Below are 19,270 nucleotides of genomic sequence, written 5' to 3' on the forward strand. Positions count from 1 at the left end.
ACAACTGTCAGTTAAAACGATGCAGTGCCGTGTCACAAAAAAGGGCTTGGTCAGGAAGGGTTTCATCTTTAGGATAAGGGCACATTTATTAAAAAAAAAAAAAATCACATAGCAATTCAACCATTGAAAGTTCATATACATTTGTCCTGTAAAAAACATTTGTCTAACATTGGAAATAGCTTAATAATATTCTTTTTTTTTTTTTTTTTTTGCCCCATTGGCGCTGACCATTTGTACATGCACCTCACAATTGTTTAATGTTACTCTGCAGTTTCCATTGTCACCTGCCTTTTCATTAGGCTATGAATAGACATTACACTAGTAAAGTTCATCCAGCACTCTACTCTTTTTTGTAGGTTGCCTAATCCTCCTCCCCTTAGGCTCCCAGTGCCTGAAACATGTTAAATTGACAGAGGTGTTCGATGCAGTTGAGCTTGCTGGCTAATATTTTGTAAGCGCTTACTTTTTTCTTATATCTTCTATGCAGGGTGAAATGAAAAGAAATTATGAAGATACATTTCCCAAAACTATACTAGTTGTATCACAAAATGTTTTTCTTTTCCGGTGTTTGTTTTCTAAAATAATGCGTTTAGGGTACAGTAAAATAAAGATACTTTATTGATAATACAGTCCACAATAATGTCATTTTCAGGGTACAGAATGATAAAACAGATCTATCCCTTCAATTCCTGTCCAAAAGCCAAACAGGAAGTGAGAGGAAATCCCCGCAAATTAAGGGAATTCCTTGGGGACCCCCAGATCACCAGAACCAGTGTCCCAATTGAAAGATTTCCTATCTATTACTTTTCTGGGGACAACCCAAAATTTGGGATTTTCTTTTACTTTCACTTTCAATGATAATGGTAAACAGGAAAAATAGAGAGGATGAATCTTCATAATGGAAGCACAGACAGCAATAAAAACTGACAAGCATTCTAATCCCTCTGCACTCTATCCAAAATGAGAAAAAAAAGTTTTACCTATCGTTATACTTTAACTGTGTTTAAGCACCACAAACTGAAAATGCTACTTAATTAATTTTTATTATTCAAAGCAAACTCACTCATCCATCTGTCTTCATGCTTTGTTTTGTTGAGTATTCACTTTAAAAAATACCCTTTAGCATTTCTAGGCGTGGCCATCTTGAGTAAGGGCAGATGATCCATGTATCTGCCCTTAGCTCAAGCATGCAGGCAGGAGGGTGTGCTTAGCTGAAAAAGCCCCCTCTCCTGCTGAATACATCATTTTGGCATAGGCCAGAAACCAGGACGCAAATGAAGAAATGTAAAAAGAAATGGGTAAAAGAAAGGGACACTTACCCCTCTCTTCCAAGCAGCATGTGCTCACCTTTCATCACTCTGCTGGGGACTGGGGAAAAATTCTGGGTACAGGTGGCAGCACTAGGTGCCCCATGATTTTCCCAACACTGTCATGTGGAGCCCAAGATAAAGTCCTTTGCCCTGTGTAAACTCCGAAAAGTCAGTTTGGAGATTGCACAGAGCTTTCTTTCTCCAGTCCAGTGTAGTGGAACAGTGCACTGTCAGAATAAGGAAAGGTAAGTACTTGCTGCTAAAGGAGACAGGAGCTAAGTGATTCTTTACATTTGCCTTCGTAGGCAAAGCAAAGTTTATCTTTAAGTAAAAACCACTGATGCCCTCCCCAATGTATCCCCTGAGCTGTAGAAACTGATTCTCCAGAATGGCATGGTGGCTGGGTAGATGACCACAATGCTAAGCATCTGGTGTGAAACTCTGCTGAAGGAGAGGAATAGCTCATCTGAACTCACTTTAACAGAGATTACATGACCAAATCCAAAGTAAAGATCACATTGCAAGATGTTGTAATTGTAGCCCCAGTATTTGAAATACATTAAGTTGGCTTATGCAAAACTGATAATTAGATTTTAGGTGTTGGGGAATGGGAAGTCTTTACAGCTTAATTTAAAGACTGTAAACTGAAAAAAATGAGCTCAAAACCTTTAGACATTGCCAACTGCAATTGGTTGTGAATCCTGTAGCAAGCAGGATTCAGCTTTCATTACACAGAAACAAATTTACGATTGCCCAGTATGGGTGACAACAATTTAAAGTCCCTATGGCTTTGATAGGAAATACACTGGCACTTGCACTGGCACTAGCCAGAAATTTGTATATCCAGAGATGAAGATAGCTGAGGACATTGAGGTCGATGTTTACAGTATAGCACCACAGCCATGAAATTGTCCAAAAGAAGTTTCTTTTATGTGTCTTAACCCAATGCTCTGTGTTTTATTTCCTGCTTCTTAGTTATCTGCACTAGAGAAGGCATTTTGACAAGGCAGAACTGGGACACGAGGAGGCTTTGAAAGTCATTGCCCCATATACAATTTTCTCCAAAATAAATGTTTTTCCCTACATCTCCTTTATTGTAAGGTAGACCACAGGTCCCATCTCCTTTGCTTAGCATCTAGTGCCAGTTCTGTGTCAAAATCTCTTTTTGAATTAGTCTTTTAAGTCCCAGATATGTGCTATGTCGCCCCGGTTTTACCTACACATGTCCACATGTTTCCAACCTACTAGCAATGCCCCATAATACATTTTATTTTAGTTACAGGTATGTTTGCTTTATATACGGGTAAGGTGGTTATTACTTACCCCCCACCACTAACCTCCCTCCAGTCAGCACCAATTAATAGTTGTGACTGGGGGTCTAATATAATAGACAGATATAGTACATCTTCTTGACAAGTTCATATTAGAAACAGTTCCGACTTGACCAGGGAAAGTGGTAGGTTTATGGTTATTAGACTTGGGAAGAAGGATAGGTTTAGGGCAATCTCCAGTCCATTTCTACCAGCAGTAATTGGTATAAAATAAGATGGTTACCTTGGGTGGAAGACTTGGGATTTTCACAGTAATAACAATAGAAAACTCCTCTGGAAAGAGATTACAGTTGTGGAATAGGCGGGATGATGGAAAACTCAATTCATGGGGTGATCCTGAGAGATGAAACCCACGCACTCCTTGAGACTGAACCATCTTTAATCCAGCTAAGGATTTATTTGGAGAGATCATTTCAGACAACATGTCCAGTGGTTGGAGGTCTATAAAAAGATAGCAACACACAATTTTTAAATGATACCGTTATGATACAGTGGGGTTGATTTATTAAAACTTCAGAGTGCAAAATCTTCTAACTTCAGCCTATTCAATTAAACTTTGACAAAAAAAACTGTTAGCTGATTGGTTTCTATGCATCGGGTTTTGCATAAATCTCATTGTCTCTTCTACAATAAATATAACAAAGTAGTTTAGTTTTATTTTCTTACATATATGCTTAATCAACCTAATATTGCTAGAATGATAGCATTTAACTAAATTAAAACAATTATAATGCAAGTTTTTAGTGACTTACCATCATTTAAAATACATATAATTTCTAAAAAAAAAAACACAGGGAGCCTAAGCATAGATACATTTATTTCAAAAGGAATTACATTTAAAGATAATACATGCTCATTATCTGCATCATATTAAATCTCTGGCCTATGTAATTTACTTCAAAGCAGCCTATTTCCTCTGGTGTCACAAGTCCTCACTACAAGTCAACACTTGTTACTGTATATTGCATTAATTATATCTACTGTATATGTTTTTGTCCCAGATTTTTCTACCATATTCATTTTTGAAGTCTCTGTTTACCATCGATACATTCAAATCTACCACTGCATGGCTGAGTCCGTGGAAGGTTGTCTCACTGCTCTAGCACGGTGACTTTCCAAAACATCTTCACTATAATTCTAAACCCTCAGCCCCATAATTTTCCTAGTTGGTTAGCTTGTAATTTATAGCATAAAAATACCTTTTAATATGGTGTGCAAGTTCAGCTAGAAAACCAAGAATTACTTCAGCACACAATTACTTAGTTTTTTCATAATGTGTACCTTTTTTGACATTTCATCCTTCATCCATCAATTTTGGGGGGTTCAATTAAAATATATACATTTGACAGTTCTTTTCAACCTATGTACAGTGCTGTGAAAAAGTATTCCTATCCCTTGAAATTTTCCAAATTTTGTCATGTTACAACCAAAAACATAAATGTATTTTATTGGGATTTTATGTGATAGACCAACACAAAGTAGCACATAATTGTGAAGTGGATGGAAAATGATAAATGGTTTTCAAATTGTTTTACAAATAAATATGTGAAAGTGTGGCATGCATTTGTATTCAGTCTCCCTGAGTAAATACTTTGTAGAACCACCTTTCGCTGCAATTACAGCTGAAAGTCTTTTTTGGGCATGTCTCTACCAGCTTTGCACATCTAGAGTGAAGTTTTTGCACATTCTTCTTTAAAAAATAGCTCAAGCTCTGTCAGATTGGATGGAGAATGTCTGTGAACATCAATTTTCAAGTCTTGCCACAGATTCTCAATTGGATTTAGGTCTGGACTTTGAATGGGCCATTCTAAAACATGAATATGCTTTAATCTAAACCATTCCATTGTAGCTCTGGCTGTATGTTTAGGGTCGTTCTACTGCTGGAAGACGGACCTCTGCCCCAGTCTCAAGTCTTTTGCAGGCTCTAAATGTTTTCTTCTAAGATTGCCCTGTATTTGGTGCCATCCATCTTCCAGTCAACTCTGATCAGCTTCCCTGTCCCTGCTGTTAAAAAGCATCCCCACAACATGATGCTGCCACCACCATGATTCACGGTGGGGAGTGTGCTAAGAATGATGTGCGTTGTTAGTTTTCTGCCACACATAGCTTTTGCTTTTAGGCCAAAAAGTTAAATGTTGGTCTCATCTGACCAGAGCACCTTCTTCCACATGTTTGCTGTGTCCCCCACATGGCTTCTCGCAAACTGCAAATGGGACTTCTTATGGCTTTCTTTCAACAATGGCTTTCTTCTTGCCACTCTTCCACACAGGCCAGATTTGTGGAGTTTACGACTATTAGTTGTCCTGTGGACAGATTCTCCCACATGAGGTGTGGATCTCTGCAACTCATCCAGAGTTACCATGGGCCTCTTGGCTGCTTCTCTGATTAATGCTCTTCTTGCCCGGCCTGTCAGTTTAGGTGGACGGAAAAAGTCTTGGTAGGTTTGCAGTTGTGCCATACTCTTTCCATTTTCGGATGATGGTTTGAACAATGCTCTGTGAGATGTTCAAAGCTTGAGATATTTTTTTATAACCTAACCCTGCTTTAAAATTCTCCACAACTTCATCCCTGACCTGCCTGGTGTGTTCCTTGGCCTTCATGATGCGGTTTGTTCACTAAGGTTCTCTAACATACCTCTGAGGGCTTCATAGAACAACTGTATTTATACTGAGATTAAATTACAGACAGGTGGACTCTACTAATTAGGTGACTTCTGAAGGCAATTGGTTCCACTAGATTTTAGTTAGGGGTATCGAAGTAAAGGGGGCTGAATACAAATGCACGCCACACTTTTCACGTATTTATTTGTAAAAAATGTATCATTTTCCTTCCACTTTACAATTATGTGCCACTTTGTGTTGATCTATAAAATCCCAATAAAATCCCAATAAAATACATTTACATTTTTTGGTTGTAACATTTCAAGGCACTGTATTTGCTATTTGCAGTACAATCTTCTTTTGGCTCCTGGTTATTAAATTAAATAACATTTAAAGAAAAACAGCCAGGATTTGAGCTTTAAAAACTATGAAAACTAGATCAGCTTACATAAAGGAAGATCTATTTTGGCCCATTATTACCATGGGGTCTGAGGTCACCTGCAATCAAGTAGTTGCCACCTTGTCAATTGCCTGACCACTTAAACTTGACAGTGACAAACAGATCATAGAAAGTAAATCATATGTGGCAATGGCTGGACAGCTTGGTATCAGATTGAGAAGAGATGCATCGAATATATAGAGCTGCACACTATTTGGCAGGCTCCTACCAAATACATTTTAAGCTGTACATCAAGTTTAGCTGTAATATAAACATTATAAATGGTTCTAATTCAAATGCAGTAACAACAACAATTAACCGCTTTTTTGTCCACAGACTTTATGGACCGCGTTAAAGCAAATCTACACTTTTACAAATTGTAAAAAAAAAAAAAAACCAAAAGCATTTAACAAAACATACAGCTCTCACTGCTATACTCACCTTCTCTCCAGGGCTTTCCTCCACTTTGCTACCAATTGCTGCTCCCCATTTAAATATAGTGATGGCCAGAGTCATCCAACCTGCTTCCTATGAGCCCTCATAAGCCCTCGTGAGCTGTCATGGGCGCATCTCCTGAGGGTGCATCACCATGTCTAAGAGCAGTGCTGACATTTCAATGTTAGTGCCAGAGGCATAATCAGAACCTTCAGGGTCCTGGTGCAAGAAACCATGAAGGGCCTCCCTCACCCCTGAGGCCCTTCCCTCCACACTCGGGGCCCTTCCCCCTGATCCCAGTGCCCTTTACTCTTGTCACAGTGCCCTTTCCTTTCTGGGCCCCCTACAGTGGCAGAACACCAGGGCCCAGTTGTAAATGCGACCTTTGCTACCCTGGTAGTTGCACCACTTGATTAGTGCCGCTCCCTGCACTACTGAAGTTAAATGATGGCCAGCATCATCCAACCTGCTTACTTTGAGCCCAGGCTGTCTTGGGCACACACCATGATTTGGCATAAGACACCAGCCAAGTAATAAAACCAAATTACACTAAGTGCATTTTTTAGTTACACTGTGCCACTGTTACACTGTATATATCTAAAACAAAGGGTCTAGTAGGCACTTGACCACTACAGCCCTGGAAGAATTTTCCCCCTTCCTGCCCGGCCATTTTTTGTGATACGGCACTGCGTCGCTTTGACTGACAATTGCGCAGTCGTGTAACGTTGTACCCAAACAAAATTGAGATCCTTTTTTTCCCCCACAAATAGAGCTTTCTTTTGGTGGTATTTGATCACCTCTGCGGTTTTTATTTTTTGCGTTCTAAACAAAAAAAGAGCTACAATTTTGACAAAAAAATACAATATTTTTTACTTTTTGCTATAATAAATATCCCAATTGAAAAAAAAAAATTCCTCAGTTTAGGCTGATATGTATTCTTCTACATATTTTTGGTAAAAAAAAAAAAAATCGCAATATTGATTGGTTTGCCCAAAAGTTATAGCGCCTACAAAATAGGTTATTGATTTATGGCATTTTTATGGCATTTTTATTATAATTTAATTTTTTACTAGTAATGGCGGCGATCTGCAATTTTTATTGTGACTGCAACATTGCGGCGGACAGACTTTTGACACTTTTTTGAAACCACTGACATTTATACAGCGATCAGAGCTATAATTAGCCATTGATTACTGTATAAATGTCACTGGCAGGGAAGGGGTTAACACTAGGGGGCGATCAAGGGGTTAATTGTGTTCCCTCACTTTGTGTTCTTACTGTTGGGGGATGGGACTGACTGGGGGAGGAGACAGATCAGTGTTCCTATATACTAGGAACACACGATCTGTCTCCTCTCCCCTGACAGGACATGGATCTGTGTGTTTACACACACAGATCCCCCTTCCTGCTCTGTCACTAGCGATCACAGGTGCCCGGCGTACATCGCGGCCACCGGCACGCGCATTGCCCCCTCAGTGACGCGGCGGGTGCGCAGTCCCTATACTGGCGTTCAGCTGAGGACATCATATAATGCCCGCCCAGGATGGGAGATCCCATCTGCTGACGTCATTTTGCTATAGCCGGGATGTGAAGTGGTTAAAGTATAACTAAAGGCAAAACTTTTTTTTTTTTTTTTTTTAGTTTTGGATAGACTGGAGAGGGATTAGATAACCTATCAGGTCTTTATTGCGGCCTGTGCCCCCATTAGGGAGATTCACCCTCTTTCTTTGTTCTGTTTACTGTTATCATCGAAAGTGAAAGTAAAAGAAAACCCCAAATGTTGGGCTATCCCCAGAGAAGTAATAAAGGGGAAATCTTCCAATGGGGAAACTAGTTCTACTGACCTGGGGGGGGGGGGCAAGGGATCCCCTTAATTTGCAGGGATTTCCTCTCAATTCCTGTTGTGGCTATGGGACAGGAAGTGAAGATAAATGTCCACAGATCGCAAAAAAAAATAAATATTGCAACGGAATATAACCCCCTCTTATTCTTTCCGAAATTAGGTTTTGCCTATAGTTCTACTTTAAGGTGTACCATATAGATATCGCCTAACTAATTATTTGGTCATGTGATACACTGAGCCCTAGATCTTTTATCTTTTTTACAGCAGAGGTGGAGGGTCCTTCTTCAGGTCTCGGCTTGAGTGAACTTCCTCTTGACTGTCCTCACAGATCCTCCTAGGCTACAGAGATGACCGATAGATGTAGGCACAGACTGCAGCATTGGACCACTGGTCTCCACACCTAGAATAGAGCACCAGCAAGGGAGACAAATGGCAGATCCATGTAAGGAAAAGCCACTGCTACAGGTTTTATTTTTCTGTAAGGAATGGGTGGGAGAGAATGATGAAAATGTGGTTTGCGTACTTCTCAAAAATAGGCTTCTCCGTGAATCACCCACTTCTCTCCTCATGGCCTCTTTGTTTGCTTTCCTCTCAGTGCTGCCAATCCACCCTAACCTTATTATTTACAACATGACTAAAGTGATAAAAGAGTGGGATTTTGCCTCCTATGTATCGCATTTAAATGTTGCCACATTTAATTGGAAAATTCTGCCATGAACTTACCTTACATAAGAGACGGATGTCTGCTTTGTTCATACATTCTACAGTATAGATGAAATGATTAAAGCATCTCAGACTACATGATAAACACCAGGAGTCCTTAGACAGCCTTGAAGTACATTCATCTGCACCGGCACACAAATTTAAACACATCATTGGGAATAATGTTATCGTAGTTGAACACTAACATGCTCCAGATAAAAGTTTAGCATAGAAATTGTTATGTTACCTGTCCATCATCAGCAGCAAACGAAAGGTGTCTTCAGCTGATCAAATAAGCTACATTCAGGCAAAGATATGACAGCTGTATAGCAGCCAAACAAAATCTAAGTGCATAAGTTTGAGGCTGCATATTCCCAGCTATAGCGGCTGCACGTGAGAGCAGTCATCACACTGCGCTTCTCTACACCTGACTGAAGCTGCTTATCAGCTCTACACAGCATTGGACTGTCGAACCACACAAAAGCAAAAGCTCACTTTGATCAGCATTAAAGCCCAATTCCAGACCAAACTTTTTTTTTTAACTCAATAGAGTGGGATCAACAATGTAACCTCTTTATTTTTTAGGGATTTTTACTTCTCTGTTTTTATGGGAGCTTTTGTCTCTTTTTTTTTTCTGTGTCACTTTCTGTCCTGATAAAAGTGTCTCAGAGCTACAGGAAGTGATAAGATATATCTGTAACGTCTCTTGCAGACTATACTGATATATAAGCATCAGACATTCCAAGCAGAAAACACGAGGAGCTGTATATCACTTGCTAGTATTTGCACATATTGGCGCGTATGCACACACAAGCAGGAAGCATGGCATTTGTGAGTATGTGTGCATATTTACACATATTTGTTAGTATAAACACAAAAATACTGACCAGCAACCCAGGTTTTTGTATTTTTCTTTTACTGATCAATACGCAGAGCATGTTTATGGGCCTGTGTGTGCAGGCACTTTGAAAACAATGGGCTGCATTTAGATCAGTTTAAAGTGGTATTAAAGCTTTGTTTTTTGTTTTTAATAACAAACATGTTATACTTATCTGCTCTGTGCAGTGGTTTTGCACAGAGCAGCTCTGATCCTCTTCTTTTCGGGTCCCTCGCTGATGCTCCTGGCTACTCCCACTTCGAGCAGTGCCTCCAGAGAAAGCTGCTTGCCCTGGAAGGGCACCACTACATGCTTGCTCCCGAGCCCCTGCTCTATGCGTCCATAAGACACATAGAGCAACGGCTCTGAACCCCCCCCCCCCCCCCCGCTCTCTCCTCATTAGCTTACTGGCAGTGATAAATTGGACAGCCAAGGCCATCATTAACATCACTGGATCAGAGGGAGCTTAGGTAAGGATTGGGTGAGCTGGGGGGGGCACTGCACCCAGAAGACTTTTTACCTTCATGCATAGAATAAAAAAACCTTCGTCCTTTAGAACCACAAAAAAAAAATCTGCATGTCTAAAAAAATTTGCATTTTCAGGCAGCAGTGTACAAGAGACCTAATGAGGATAAACTTATCAATATTCCTATCGCACACATTCCTGGCAAACAAGGCTCATAACATGGTGGGTGTTGCAGCGATTACCAGCTGGGTCCTTGAAATGTCAAGCAACTGCATATATTCGCCAGCACACCATGGATCAACAATCACCATCCAAAGGTTTTTTTATTGTAGAGAGATCATATCACAGAGATAAGGGCAATGTTTCGGAGCCATGCAGGACCACTTCATCAGGCATGTAACATTACATCACATGCCTGACAAAGGGGTCCTGCGTGGCTTCGAAACATTGCACTTATCTCTCTAATGAGGACAGAGACAGCATCAACAAAAAATTATTAATTTTTTTTTTAGATGAGGAATGAAGATGTGTCCTGTGACCCATGTTTTCATCATTCTTTTAAGGTTCTAAACCTTCCACGCTCAATGCAAAAAAAGGAAAAAATGTGTATAGGTTTGGATGTTGGATGACAAGCATATTGATTACATTGATCACCATATTGCCATTGTGTAAAACACATTTCAAATTTAAAAAAAGACACTGTATGGGGTTGTTTATATGTGTCATAAAATGCTGTAAATCTTTGGGGGTTTGAATAAAATAGTATGAGCTTTTACAAAGGCATTAAAAAGAAAAAGTTTCATGATGCTTCATGATATTTCATAATGTTTCATAACTGCTTTGAAGGCTCACTCCATCCAGAAGTGGTACTTCAGTTATATGTTTGGTTCCAGGTGCAGTCATTGTCAGTGCCTGCCATCTTATATCTCTGTAGCACCTACTCCCGCATGGGCCGCTAGAATTTTATCCAGATTCACTCATATTCAGTGCAGAGGCAGCCAGGCATTTAGCAACCAACACTCATCTGGTCAATAAAGTTTATTGCAGATTAACTGGAACTTGGATGGGTAAAGGGTAACTGTGGGATAATCCAGCAATGTTAAAATTTAAGGACATCGATCTTCCTTCCAAGGATTATGAGTCCTTGCAGCAGCAAATAATGGGCTGAGCTACACAGGGACATTGTCCACATTTTAGTACAAGCTGACTCTAATGCAAGCGGAATAGCAGCAGCACACAGTCGATGGAATCTCACACCACATTCTGTACTCACTAATGTCCTCATATAATCAGATGCCTCATTCCAGTATCTTCTATGCACCTCTCCAGTGAATCCTCAGAACAAACAAGAACAGATTCCAAAAGAAGTCCCTCAGTCAGCTCCAGCAAATTCAGCAGAATAACCGCCCCCCCCCCCCCAACCCCCCACTAGCACCTCAATGAGAGGTGGTAAAGCACAGCCCTTAGGCTGGGATCTCCTCCTGGACAAGACCCTGCAGCTCCAGGCTTCAGACTATTAATGCTCACTCCCAGCCACCATCTAGGCACCCTCCCCCATGGATTTGCTGGGACCACATACATTTTCATACTGTAGATTTGACTCTTCCAGTCCACTACTTTCAAGAACCATCCAGAAAACAGGGTAAAGCAGCTAAATCCACAGCCTGTGAAACTCAGAGCAGAGCAATTAAAGCACAGCCCCATGGATTTGCAATAGTTACGTTTGACAGCAGTATTGCTCACCAAATACAACATGCTGTTTAATTTTTGTTGTGGCCACAAAGCATAGCATCGCAGATACGGCATGTGTACAACCCTGAGTGGCTGCATGCACAGGTTCAGTTGGGCGTAAACTGCCTGGTTTTACCACCCCCTAGCTGCAAGTGTGAACAAGGCTTAAAATGGAGTTCCACCCAAAAGTGGAAGCTCCGCGTATCTGCTTCCTCTCCCTCTCCAGGGCCACATTTGGCACCCTTTAGGAGGGAGGGGGGGACAGGTACCTGTCTCCATTTCTGAGAGATCTTGCCACGTCGAGATCACTCGGAAGTATGACTTCCCTCCTCCTTCCCCCACTGCTGGGCCATTCAGAAAGCGCAGCATGCTTTGCTCATGTGCAGTAGGGAACCAGCAGTGAAGCCGATCGGCTTCACTGCCAGTTTCCCTTACCATGAATGGTGGCAGCAGCACCCGAGAGCTGATGGAAACAGTATGTGTAGCTGCTGACTTTTATTTTTTTGCTGGGGGGAGTGAGCAGAACTCCGCTTTAAGGGCTCTTTCACACTGGTGATGAAATGTAGTAAAAACAGGTTGCTGAGCGGCGGTTTCCCTGTCCCCCCTTGAACCACCCACCAAAATCCTAACATTATAGCCTGACAGGGTGTTTGCTGAGGTTCCACTTTAAGTTTTAAAATGAATTTCTGCTATCATTGATTACGTTTGATTTTTATTCATTACAGCAAATATTGTATATGCACACAATGAAAATCCTATAAATATTTGTGTTAATTATTTTAAAGTATCGAAATAAATCAATGTTATTTACACATCTTGACATTTTGAAATGAGAAAAAAGTAGAGGGGAAACAGAGTGTCTCCTTTCATCAGATTGATCTGTTTGTAATATCAGTCACATAATCAATTATGTACAAGCAGTCTGTCCACAGCAAAGTGCTTTATCAATAAAGCATTGATCCATACCTCACATGCACTTCTACATGTTAATCTTTGCAATTAAAAGCATCAGCTCATGCTCAGAATTTGAAAAAGTTTGCCACTATTTAGCTTTGATTGTAAAAGTCAAAAAAGTTTTTATTTTTTACAAAGTTTAAAATGAATGTGCTACATGGGAAGCAAGATCACAGTGTTGTAGAATGTACTTTAAGGACAGGTGTACTTTTACTATTACTGCTCTGAATCACTGCACCCCCTCCCCTTCCCAATGCTTACTAACCTTAGTTACAGACCCATGGGGGGTTATTTACTAAAGGAAAATGCACTTTGCACTGCAAGTGCACTTGAACGTGCGCTGAAAGTGCACTTGGAAGTAAAGTCGCTGCAGATCCGAGGGTGACTGGCAAGGAAAATAAAAAACAACATTTTAGCTTGCACATGATTGGATGATAAAATCAGCAGAGCTTCCACTCATTTCAGATCTACCCCTCAGATTTAGAGCAGCTTCACTTCCAAGTGCACTTGCAGTGCAAAGTGGATTTGCCATTCGTAAATAACCCCCATGGTCTCCTTCAATAGCTTGCTCCATCCTGTTGGACATAGATCTCTTCAGCACTGGACCGGACCTGCGCACTAGCTCCCCAGCTCCCCATGGACTTGAATGGAGTCATATATTAAGACTGGAAATTCTGAGTATACTGCCCCATTTAAGTCAAGAGGGACTGATCCAGGCTGATGAGATTTTCATCCTACAGGCTGAAAACACAGCAGGAGGGCATGATCTTCCAATGGAAACACTAGTTCTAATGACTCTGGTGACACCTGGGGATTCTGTCACTTTAAAGGGATTTTCCCTTACTTCCTGTTTTGGCTATGAAACAGGAATTGAAGGGAAATCATCCCTATGGGATGCAGATTGGAAAAATAACCTGATAGGGATTATAACCATCCTTTACACTATCCAAAATTTAAAAAAATAAAATCTAGTGGAATAGCAGCCATGCAATTCATATCATGGCCACTAGTTAGAGCTGATGATCATAGGAAATAAATACCTTATGAAAAAGTTCAGGGACAAAACAATTAGCTTGAATAGTCAGTTCCAGATTCATAAATCCTGTTAGTACAGCTCTATCTATAGTAGCAGCTCATTTTAAACCCTGCTTAGATAGAGTCTGCACAACCTGCACAATTAAGCCTCATCATAAACAGCTATTAGCAGAGTTTGGCACACTAGAGCACTCATAAACATCCATTAAGCCAGAGATTCATAGTTGTCTGTTGTAAAACCATTTATAAGCAATACAAATTTAAAGTGTGACCTCTATTTGACCTGAAAATACCTCTTTCATACATCTCCAGTTCTCAGATTCTATAGATAGTCAAAAAAAAACTGTTGTGATAAAATTACATTCATAACAAGTGTCTACCCAAATGTATACCAAAAGAACAACCAAATAGGTACCAAATATAGCTAAACTATATTCTTCAAAAGGCAGAGCTGTGAGTTCATTCTGGACAATAATTTGTTGGTTGTGGGACTGTAAAACATGGTCATCTGGAAATATTGATATTGTTAGGAAGACTGGGGTTGAAGGAGTGTCCACTGAAACATCATGGACACTTCAACACCCCATCAACACACTCCTGGGTCCCTTTGATTGATATATGATTTATTTATCTGCCCTCTTCATGGTCTGGGAAATATGTTTGCATCTGCAACTCAGGAGCTCTCATCTAACATCTAAACTGTTAAGGATACTGGATGAGTCATTATGAGAGAGCCAATGACTCCGGCTTACTCTGAGCAAACTTGGCTCTGCACAGGAGCCATGACCAGATAAACTTTAAGAGCTTCTCCCTTTTAATACTCATTTCATTTTACTGTTGCCTGTGTCTGTAATATCTTTTTTATAACTGTTTTTAACATGTTATGATATTTTATAATTTGTAAGCTAAATCTCTAAATGCATTAATCAGAAATGAAAGAATTCTTGCCTCTACCTTACCACTACCTAAAGAATCCTTGCCTTGCCTCCTGATGATGTCTGTATGATGAAACCTGTAGGGGCTGGGATTTTCGGTGATGTCATATCCGCTGGTTTGAATTCACGCTAGTTCTAGGGGATACGGAGCAGCGGTGGACATCTTTGTTTTGGTGTATCGGCAGACAACTATGTTGTTCCCTCTGGCTATTCTCTTTATTTTAGTGTCTCCTATTGAGATGTGAATCTTAATGGTTGGCAACGGTATAGCAATCAAAAACCTTACTGACCCGCCTGATTGTAGGCTCAGAGGGTCTACAGCAGCGGGTGAGTGCATACCCTAGTAGGGGCACATGTGGTGAATGTGTAGAAGTACGCAGCACTTTTGCTGAAGACTGTATGAAGGAAGTCACTATAGCACCAGTCACTAATAGGTTTTTAATTTGATGGACTTTTTATCTTTTTTATTTTAAGAACCTACAGTATATGTTTTTGCACTTGTAATAAGTATCATAGGCACTTTATTATAATGCTTATTTTGCACAGAACTTTTTTGCACACAGAGAGGGTAAGCACAGCTTTTTATTTATTCACCTTTTGCATAGCTGTTTTTGTGCCTGCATTGGCTGTAAAAAAATTGAGTAGGTGGGGCAATGCGGGAGTGACTGAAAACCTATGATTGTACATTATCTCCTACCTGCAGCCATGATGAAGTCATAGTACATAATTTGTGGGTCAAATGTTTAGACAGCAAAAGTAAGGCCCCTTTCAAACAGGGCGGATCTGCTCAGCGGAGTCCGCCAGCTCAGCAGGAGATCGCTCCATTGATCTCCGCTGAGCTGGCAGATGACAGGTCCGTCTCTACTAACTGAGTGGGGAGGGACCTGTCAGAGCCCCGCTGATCTCTATGGGGAGATCGGACAAAAACAGACAGCATGCCCATTTTCATCAGATCTCATCCGATCTGACCTGCCAAGACGGATCGCAGATATATTGCCATACGTCATTTAGCGAATCGGATGGCAGACAGGTGTCAGCGGAGACATCTCTGCTGACATCCGCCTGCCCATAGGAGTCAATGGATGGCCTGCTGAAAAATGAACAGGCGGATCTGAGCGGGCTTATCGTGTGAAAGGGGCGGACAGAGTTCAGAAATGGATCAGGAGGAAGAATTAAAGCTCCCTCAATTGTACAGAGCACATTGATAAAACTGTGTAAGCAAGAACAAAAACATCACAAGTAGACAGTGGTCAACATACCAGCTTGAAAACATTTTTTTTTGACTGTGGTGTCTGCTATATAACAATGGGGTATATTTATAAAGCAGTGAATCTGACATTCACAAAACATTCACTGCAGGTAAACCTTCCAGGTGCATGTGTTTTAATTACACTGATTAATTCATCACTAGTGAATGTTTGCTGAAAGTCACATTCACTATTTTATAAATATGCCCCAATGTGATTTAAAAATTTCCCACACAAAACCAAGTAGCTTACTGTACTTTATTTACCAGCCATGATGTTGAGCAATTTCATAAACAGAGGTCAATAACCTATCCCAGTTCCACCACTTGTCATCTCAATAAATCTGAAATACTGTGCCTTAATGGTTCTGTGTGTTGCAGTGTTCAGGTGTTTATTCTGCGATGCCTTATTACAGCTAATTCCTTTCTGGTTTCTACTTTTTTAAGCTTTTCCTGCTCATTTTGTCAGGTTCCCCAGGGGTCCTTCTCAGTTCTATTTCCGGAGGCGGCTGGTATATCTAGACATCAAGAGAACGTACCTCTTAAAAAGCAGGCTCCTTTGAAAAGAATCAGTTCCAGCAAGGCTAGCATGGAAATATCTGCTTTTTCTCGGAGGGTTCATGAGGGTTGGATAGGACTTCTGAGAAATATCTTTAGCGGCTGCCTCCAGAGCCCTTATTTAGCCATAAAAATAAGGTAGAGTGTGATAATAAGTTTTGTCTTCTCAAAGCTCCCTTTTTCTTCTTCAAGAAAATGTGAACTTGGTGGTATGAATAAAGACCTGCACCAATTATTCCATATCACTATTTCTAGGTGAAACTATAACGTCCATAGGTCCTTTTATGTCCTTTTCCTTAAAGAGATTGTTTACTATGTTGGGCATCTCCCTGTAGTTTAGTATGTAAAAGATGACGTATTGATCTTCATTCAAAGGGCCACTATATCTAAATTGCATCATTTTCATACAGAAGGTTTTAATAGTATTCACAGGTGTTTATGCAATGGTTTCAGAAGATTATCACATTAGGAGATTTAAAACAAATATGGCATAGTGGGGTTGATTTACTAAAGGCAAAAATACTGTGCACTTTGCAGTTGCACTCTGCAAGTGCAGTTGCTACAGAGCTTAGTAAATGAGCAGAAGCTCTGCTGACTTCCATAATCCAATCATGTGCAAGCAAAAATTCTGTTTTTTTTTTTTTATTTTCCTTGCATGTGATTTGGTACTCTTTGCAAAGTGAGCCTTATCTCATTTGCTAAGCTCTGGAGCAACTACTCTTTTCAAAGTGCACTGTCTATGTCTCTGTAGTAAATCAACCCCAGTGTGTGGTGGGAGGGTATTTTCCAATTAGCTATCCTCCGATCCACTAATTCCATTAAAAGAAACTAACAACTGTCTTTTTGTTGCCAACTTTGCCTCTATTACTTGCTAACAGGCTACATAGCAATTTGTTTTCAAATGAAAGCTGAGCTCCATCTTTTCATACACTTTACATAGTTTGTTTGGGTCAGCTTGGCCCAAACAAACTATATCCCTCACTAACATGTGAGGCCGCTGGATGTGCAGTATAAACTGTATGTAACTGCAGCTACATACAGCATACCACACTGTGTTCCGGGTTCGAGCCGAGACTTCCAGTCTCATACCCAAAACACAGTAGAGTCTATCTGTGGGGCACTCACCTATTCAGAGTAAGAGATGTATTCTATCAATGAATACAAAGCTTCCTCTGATTGACTGAGTCAGAGAGGCGGGCTGATGATGTCACAGCCTCTGACTCATCGAAGGACCCTTTGCATTCATTGATAGAATACATTGCTTACTTTGAATGGCTGAGCGCTGCTGTGATTGACCCTACTGTGTTCAGGGTATGAGACCGGAAGTCTTGGCTCGAACCCAGAATAAAGTGTGGTATGCTGTTTGTAGCTGCATCTACGTACAGTTTATACTGCACATCCTGCTGTCTCACTTGTTAGTAAGGGACATAGTTCATTTGGGCCAAGCTGGCCCAAACAAACTATGTAAAGTGTATGAAAAGGTGGCGTTCAGCTTTAAAGATTGCCAGAAAAAAAATTTGCAGGGGAAAATCTTTAGAACCTTGGGAACTTTAGTAGTGATAGGGTTAGAAAGTGTATGTAACCCCTAACAATGTACTGATAGGGTTAGAAAGTGTATGTAACCCTTAACAATGTACTGATAGGGTTAGAAAGTGTATGTAACCCTTAACAATGTACTGATAGGGTTAGAAAGTGTATGTAACCCCTTACAATGCACTGAAAGTGTATGTAACCCCTAACAATGAACCTTTCTTATTTCTTCATTTATTTTATGACAGGTACCTATATAGCACCTCCAATGTACGCAGCACTTCGCATGTTTGATACCTTTTGGTCTAATTAGCCCTCCTAGTTGTTATCTTGGGACTGCAGAATGATTAGCCTCTATGATATGGTAAACATGATAGGAGTGGTAGTGAGTAGTTTAGCTAAAGAAAACCAGGGCCAATACCACTCAGTCCTCAAAAATGCTATGTATTTTCAGCCCAAAACAACAGTAATGCTAGGTACACACGGGGAGTTTTTTTTTTTTTCAGCCCACTGGGTTGAACAATAAAGTGAGAGGTCACCGTACTTACTATATGATATTAGTGTGGCGATCTCCCCCGCTGAACTATTGTGCTCTGACACACTGATCAGCACTCACATCGATTGGCTGCAAGCACTGATCAGATGCTGGTTTTCAATAAAATGACCAGCTTCTGTCAGACAGGCTGCTGTACACATGGGCCAAATGTCAGCCGGTTTCTGTTGTACCAACCTTTAGAAGCTGAGTGCTTTTCTGGAAGATCACTAGATATTTTTAAGTACTGGCAATGTTTTTAAAGGGATTACAAATGGAAAAATGTGCATGTATTGCAGAAATTTACTTTGCCATATACCCTCTAATTCTAACCCGCAAATTGCAACACAGAAACTGAAAGTAATAAAATAACCACCCATGACTTAGCAATAAAGCATCAGTTAATTTGTTTGCTTATGTCTATAAGACATGTAACTTGTGTGTTAAGCCCTAAATGGCAGTACAAAATATAGCAGGAATGCTGTTGTGTTCATGTTTTCATATTGATGTTAGTGCAAAAGCCTAATTTATGACCTTAGGGACTGCAATTGTCTTTCCTAGGTTTAATTTTATGGCCTTAGGACCTTGTTCAATACAGATCAGTCACATTTGCCCCATTAAAGGAAAAATATGAAGGCGACTACTTTGTGATTGCAATGATTTCTCAGGCATTCTGGCAGTCAAAACAGTTCTCAGGAGACCTTACTCAGCTCATCTAAGTTAAAGCTATCATATAAACTACTGTC

General features: G+C 40.4%; 1 protein-coding gene across 1 annotated transcript in view; it reads right to left on the bottom strand.

The window, feature by feature from the left end:
* Positions 1 to 19,270, bottom strand: part of TSPEAR (thrombospondin type laminin G domain and EAR repeats) — a 247,921-nt gene that overhangs the window by 177,093 nt on the left and 51,558 nt on the right. Inside the window, exon 2 of the mRNA XM_073633468.1 lies at positions 2,865 to 3,082. Within this exon, the coding sequence (XP_073489569.1) occupies positions 2,865 to 3,082 (218 nt within the window). The remainder of the gene's footprint in view (positions 1 to 2,864; positions 3,083 to 19,270) is intronic.

The sequence above is a fragment of the Aquarana catesbeiana genome, linkage group LG06 (assembly GCF_042186555.1).
Source record: "Aquarana catesbeiana isolate 2022-GZ linkage group LG06, ASM4218655v1, whole genome shotgun sequence".
Lineage (NCBI taxonomy): Eukaryota > Metazoa > Chordata > Amphibia > Anura > Ranidae > Aquarana > Aquarana catesbeiana.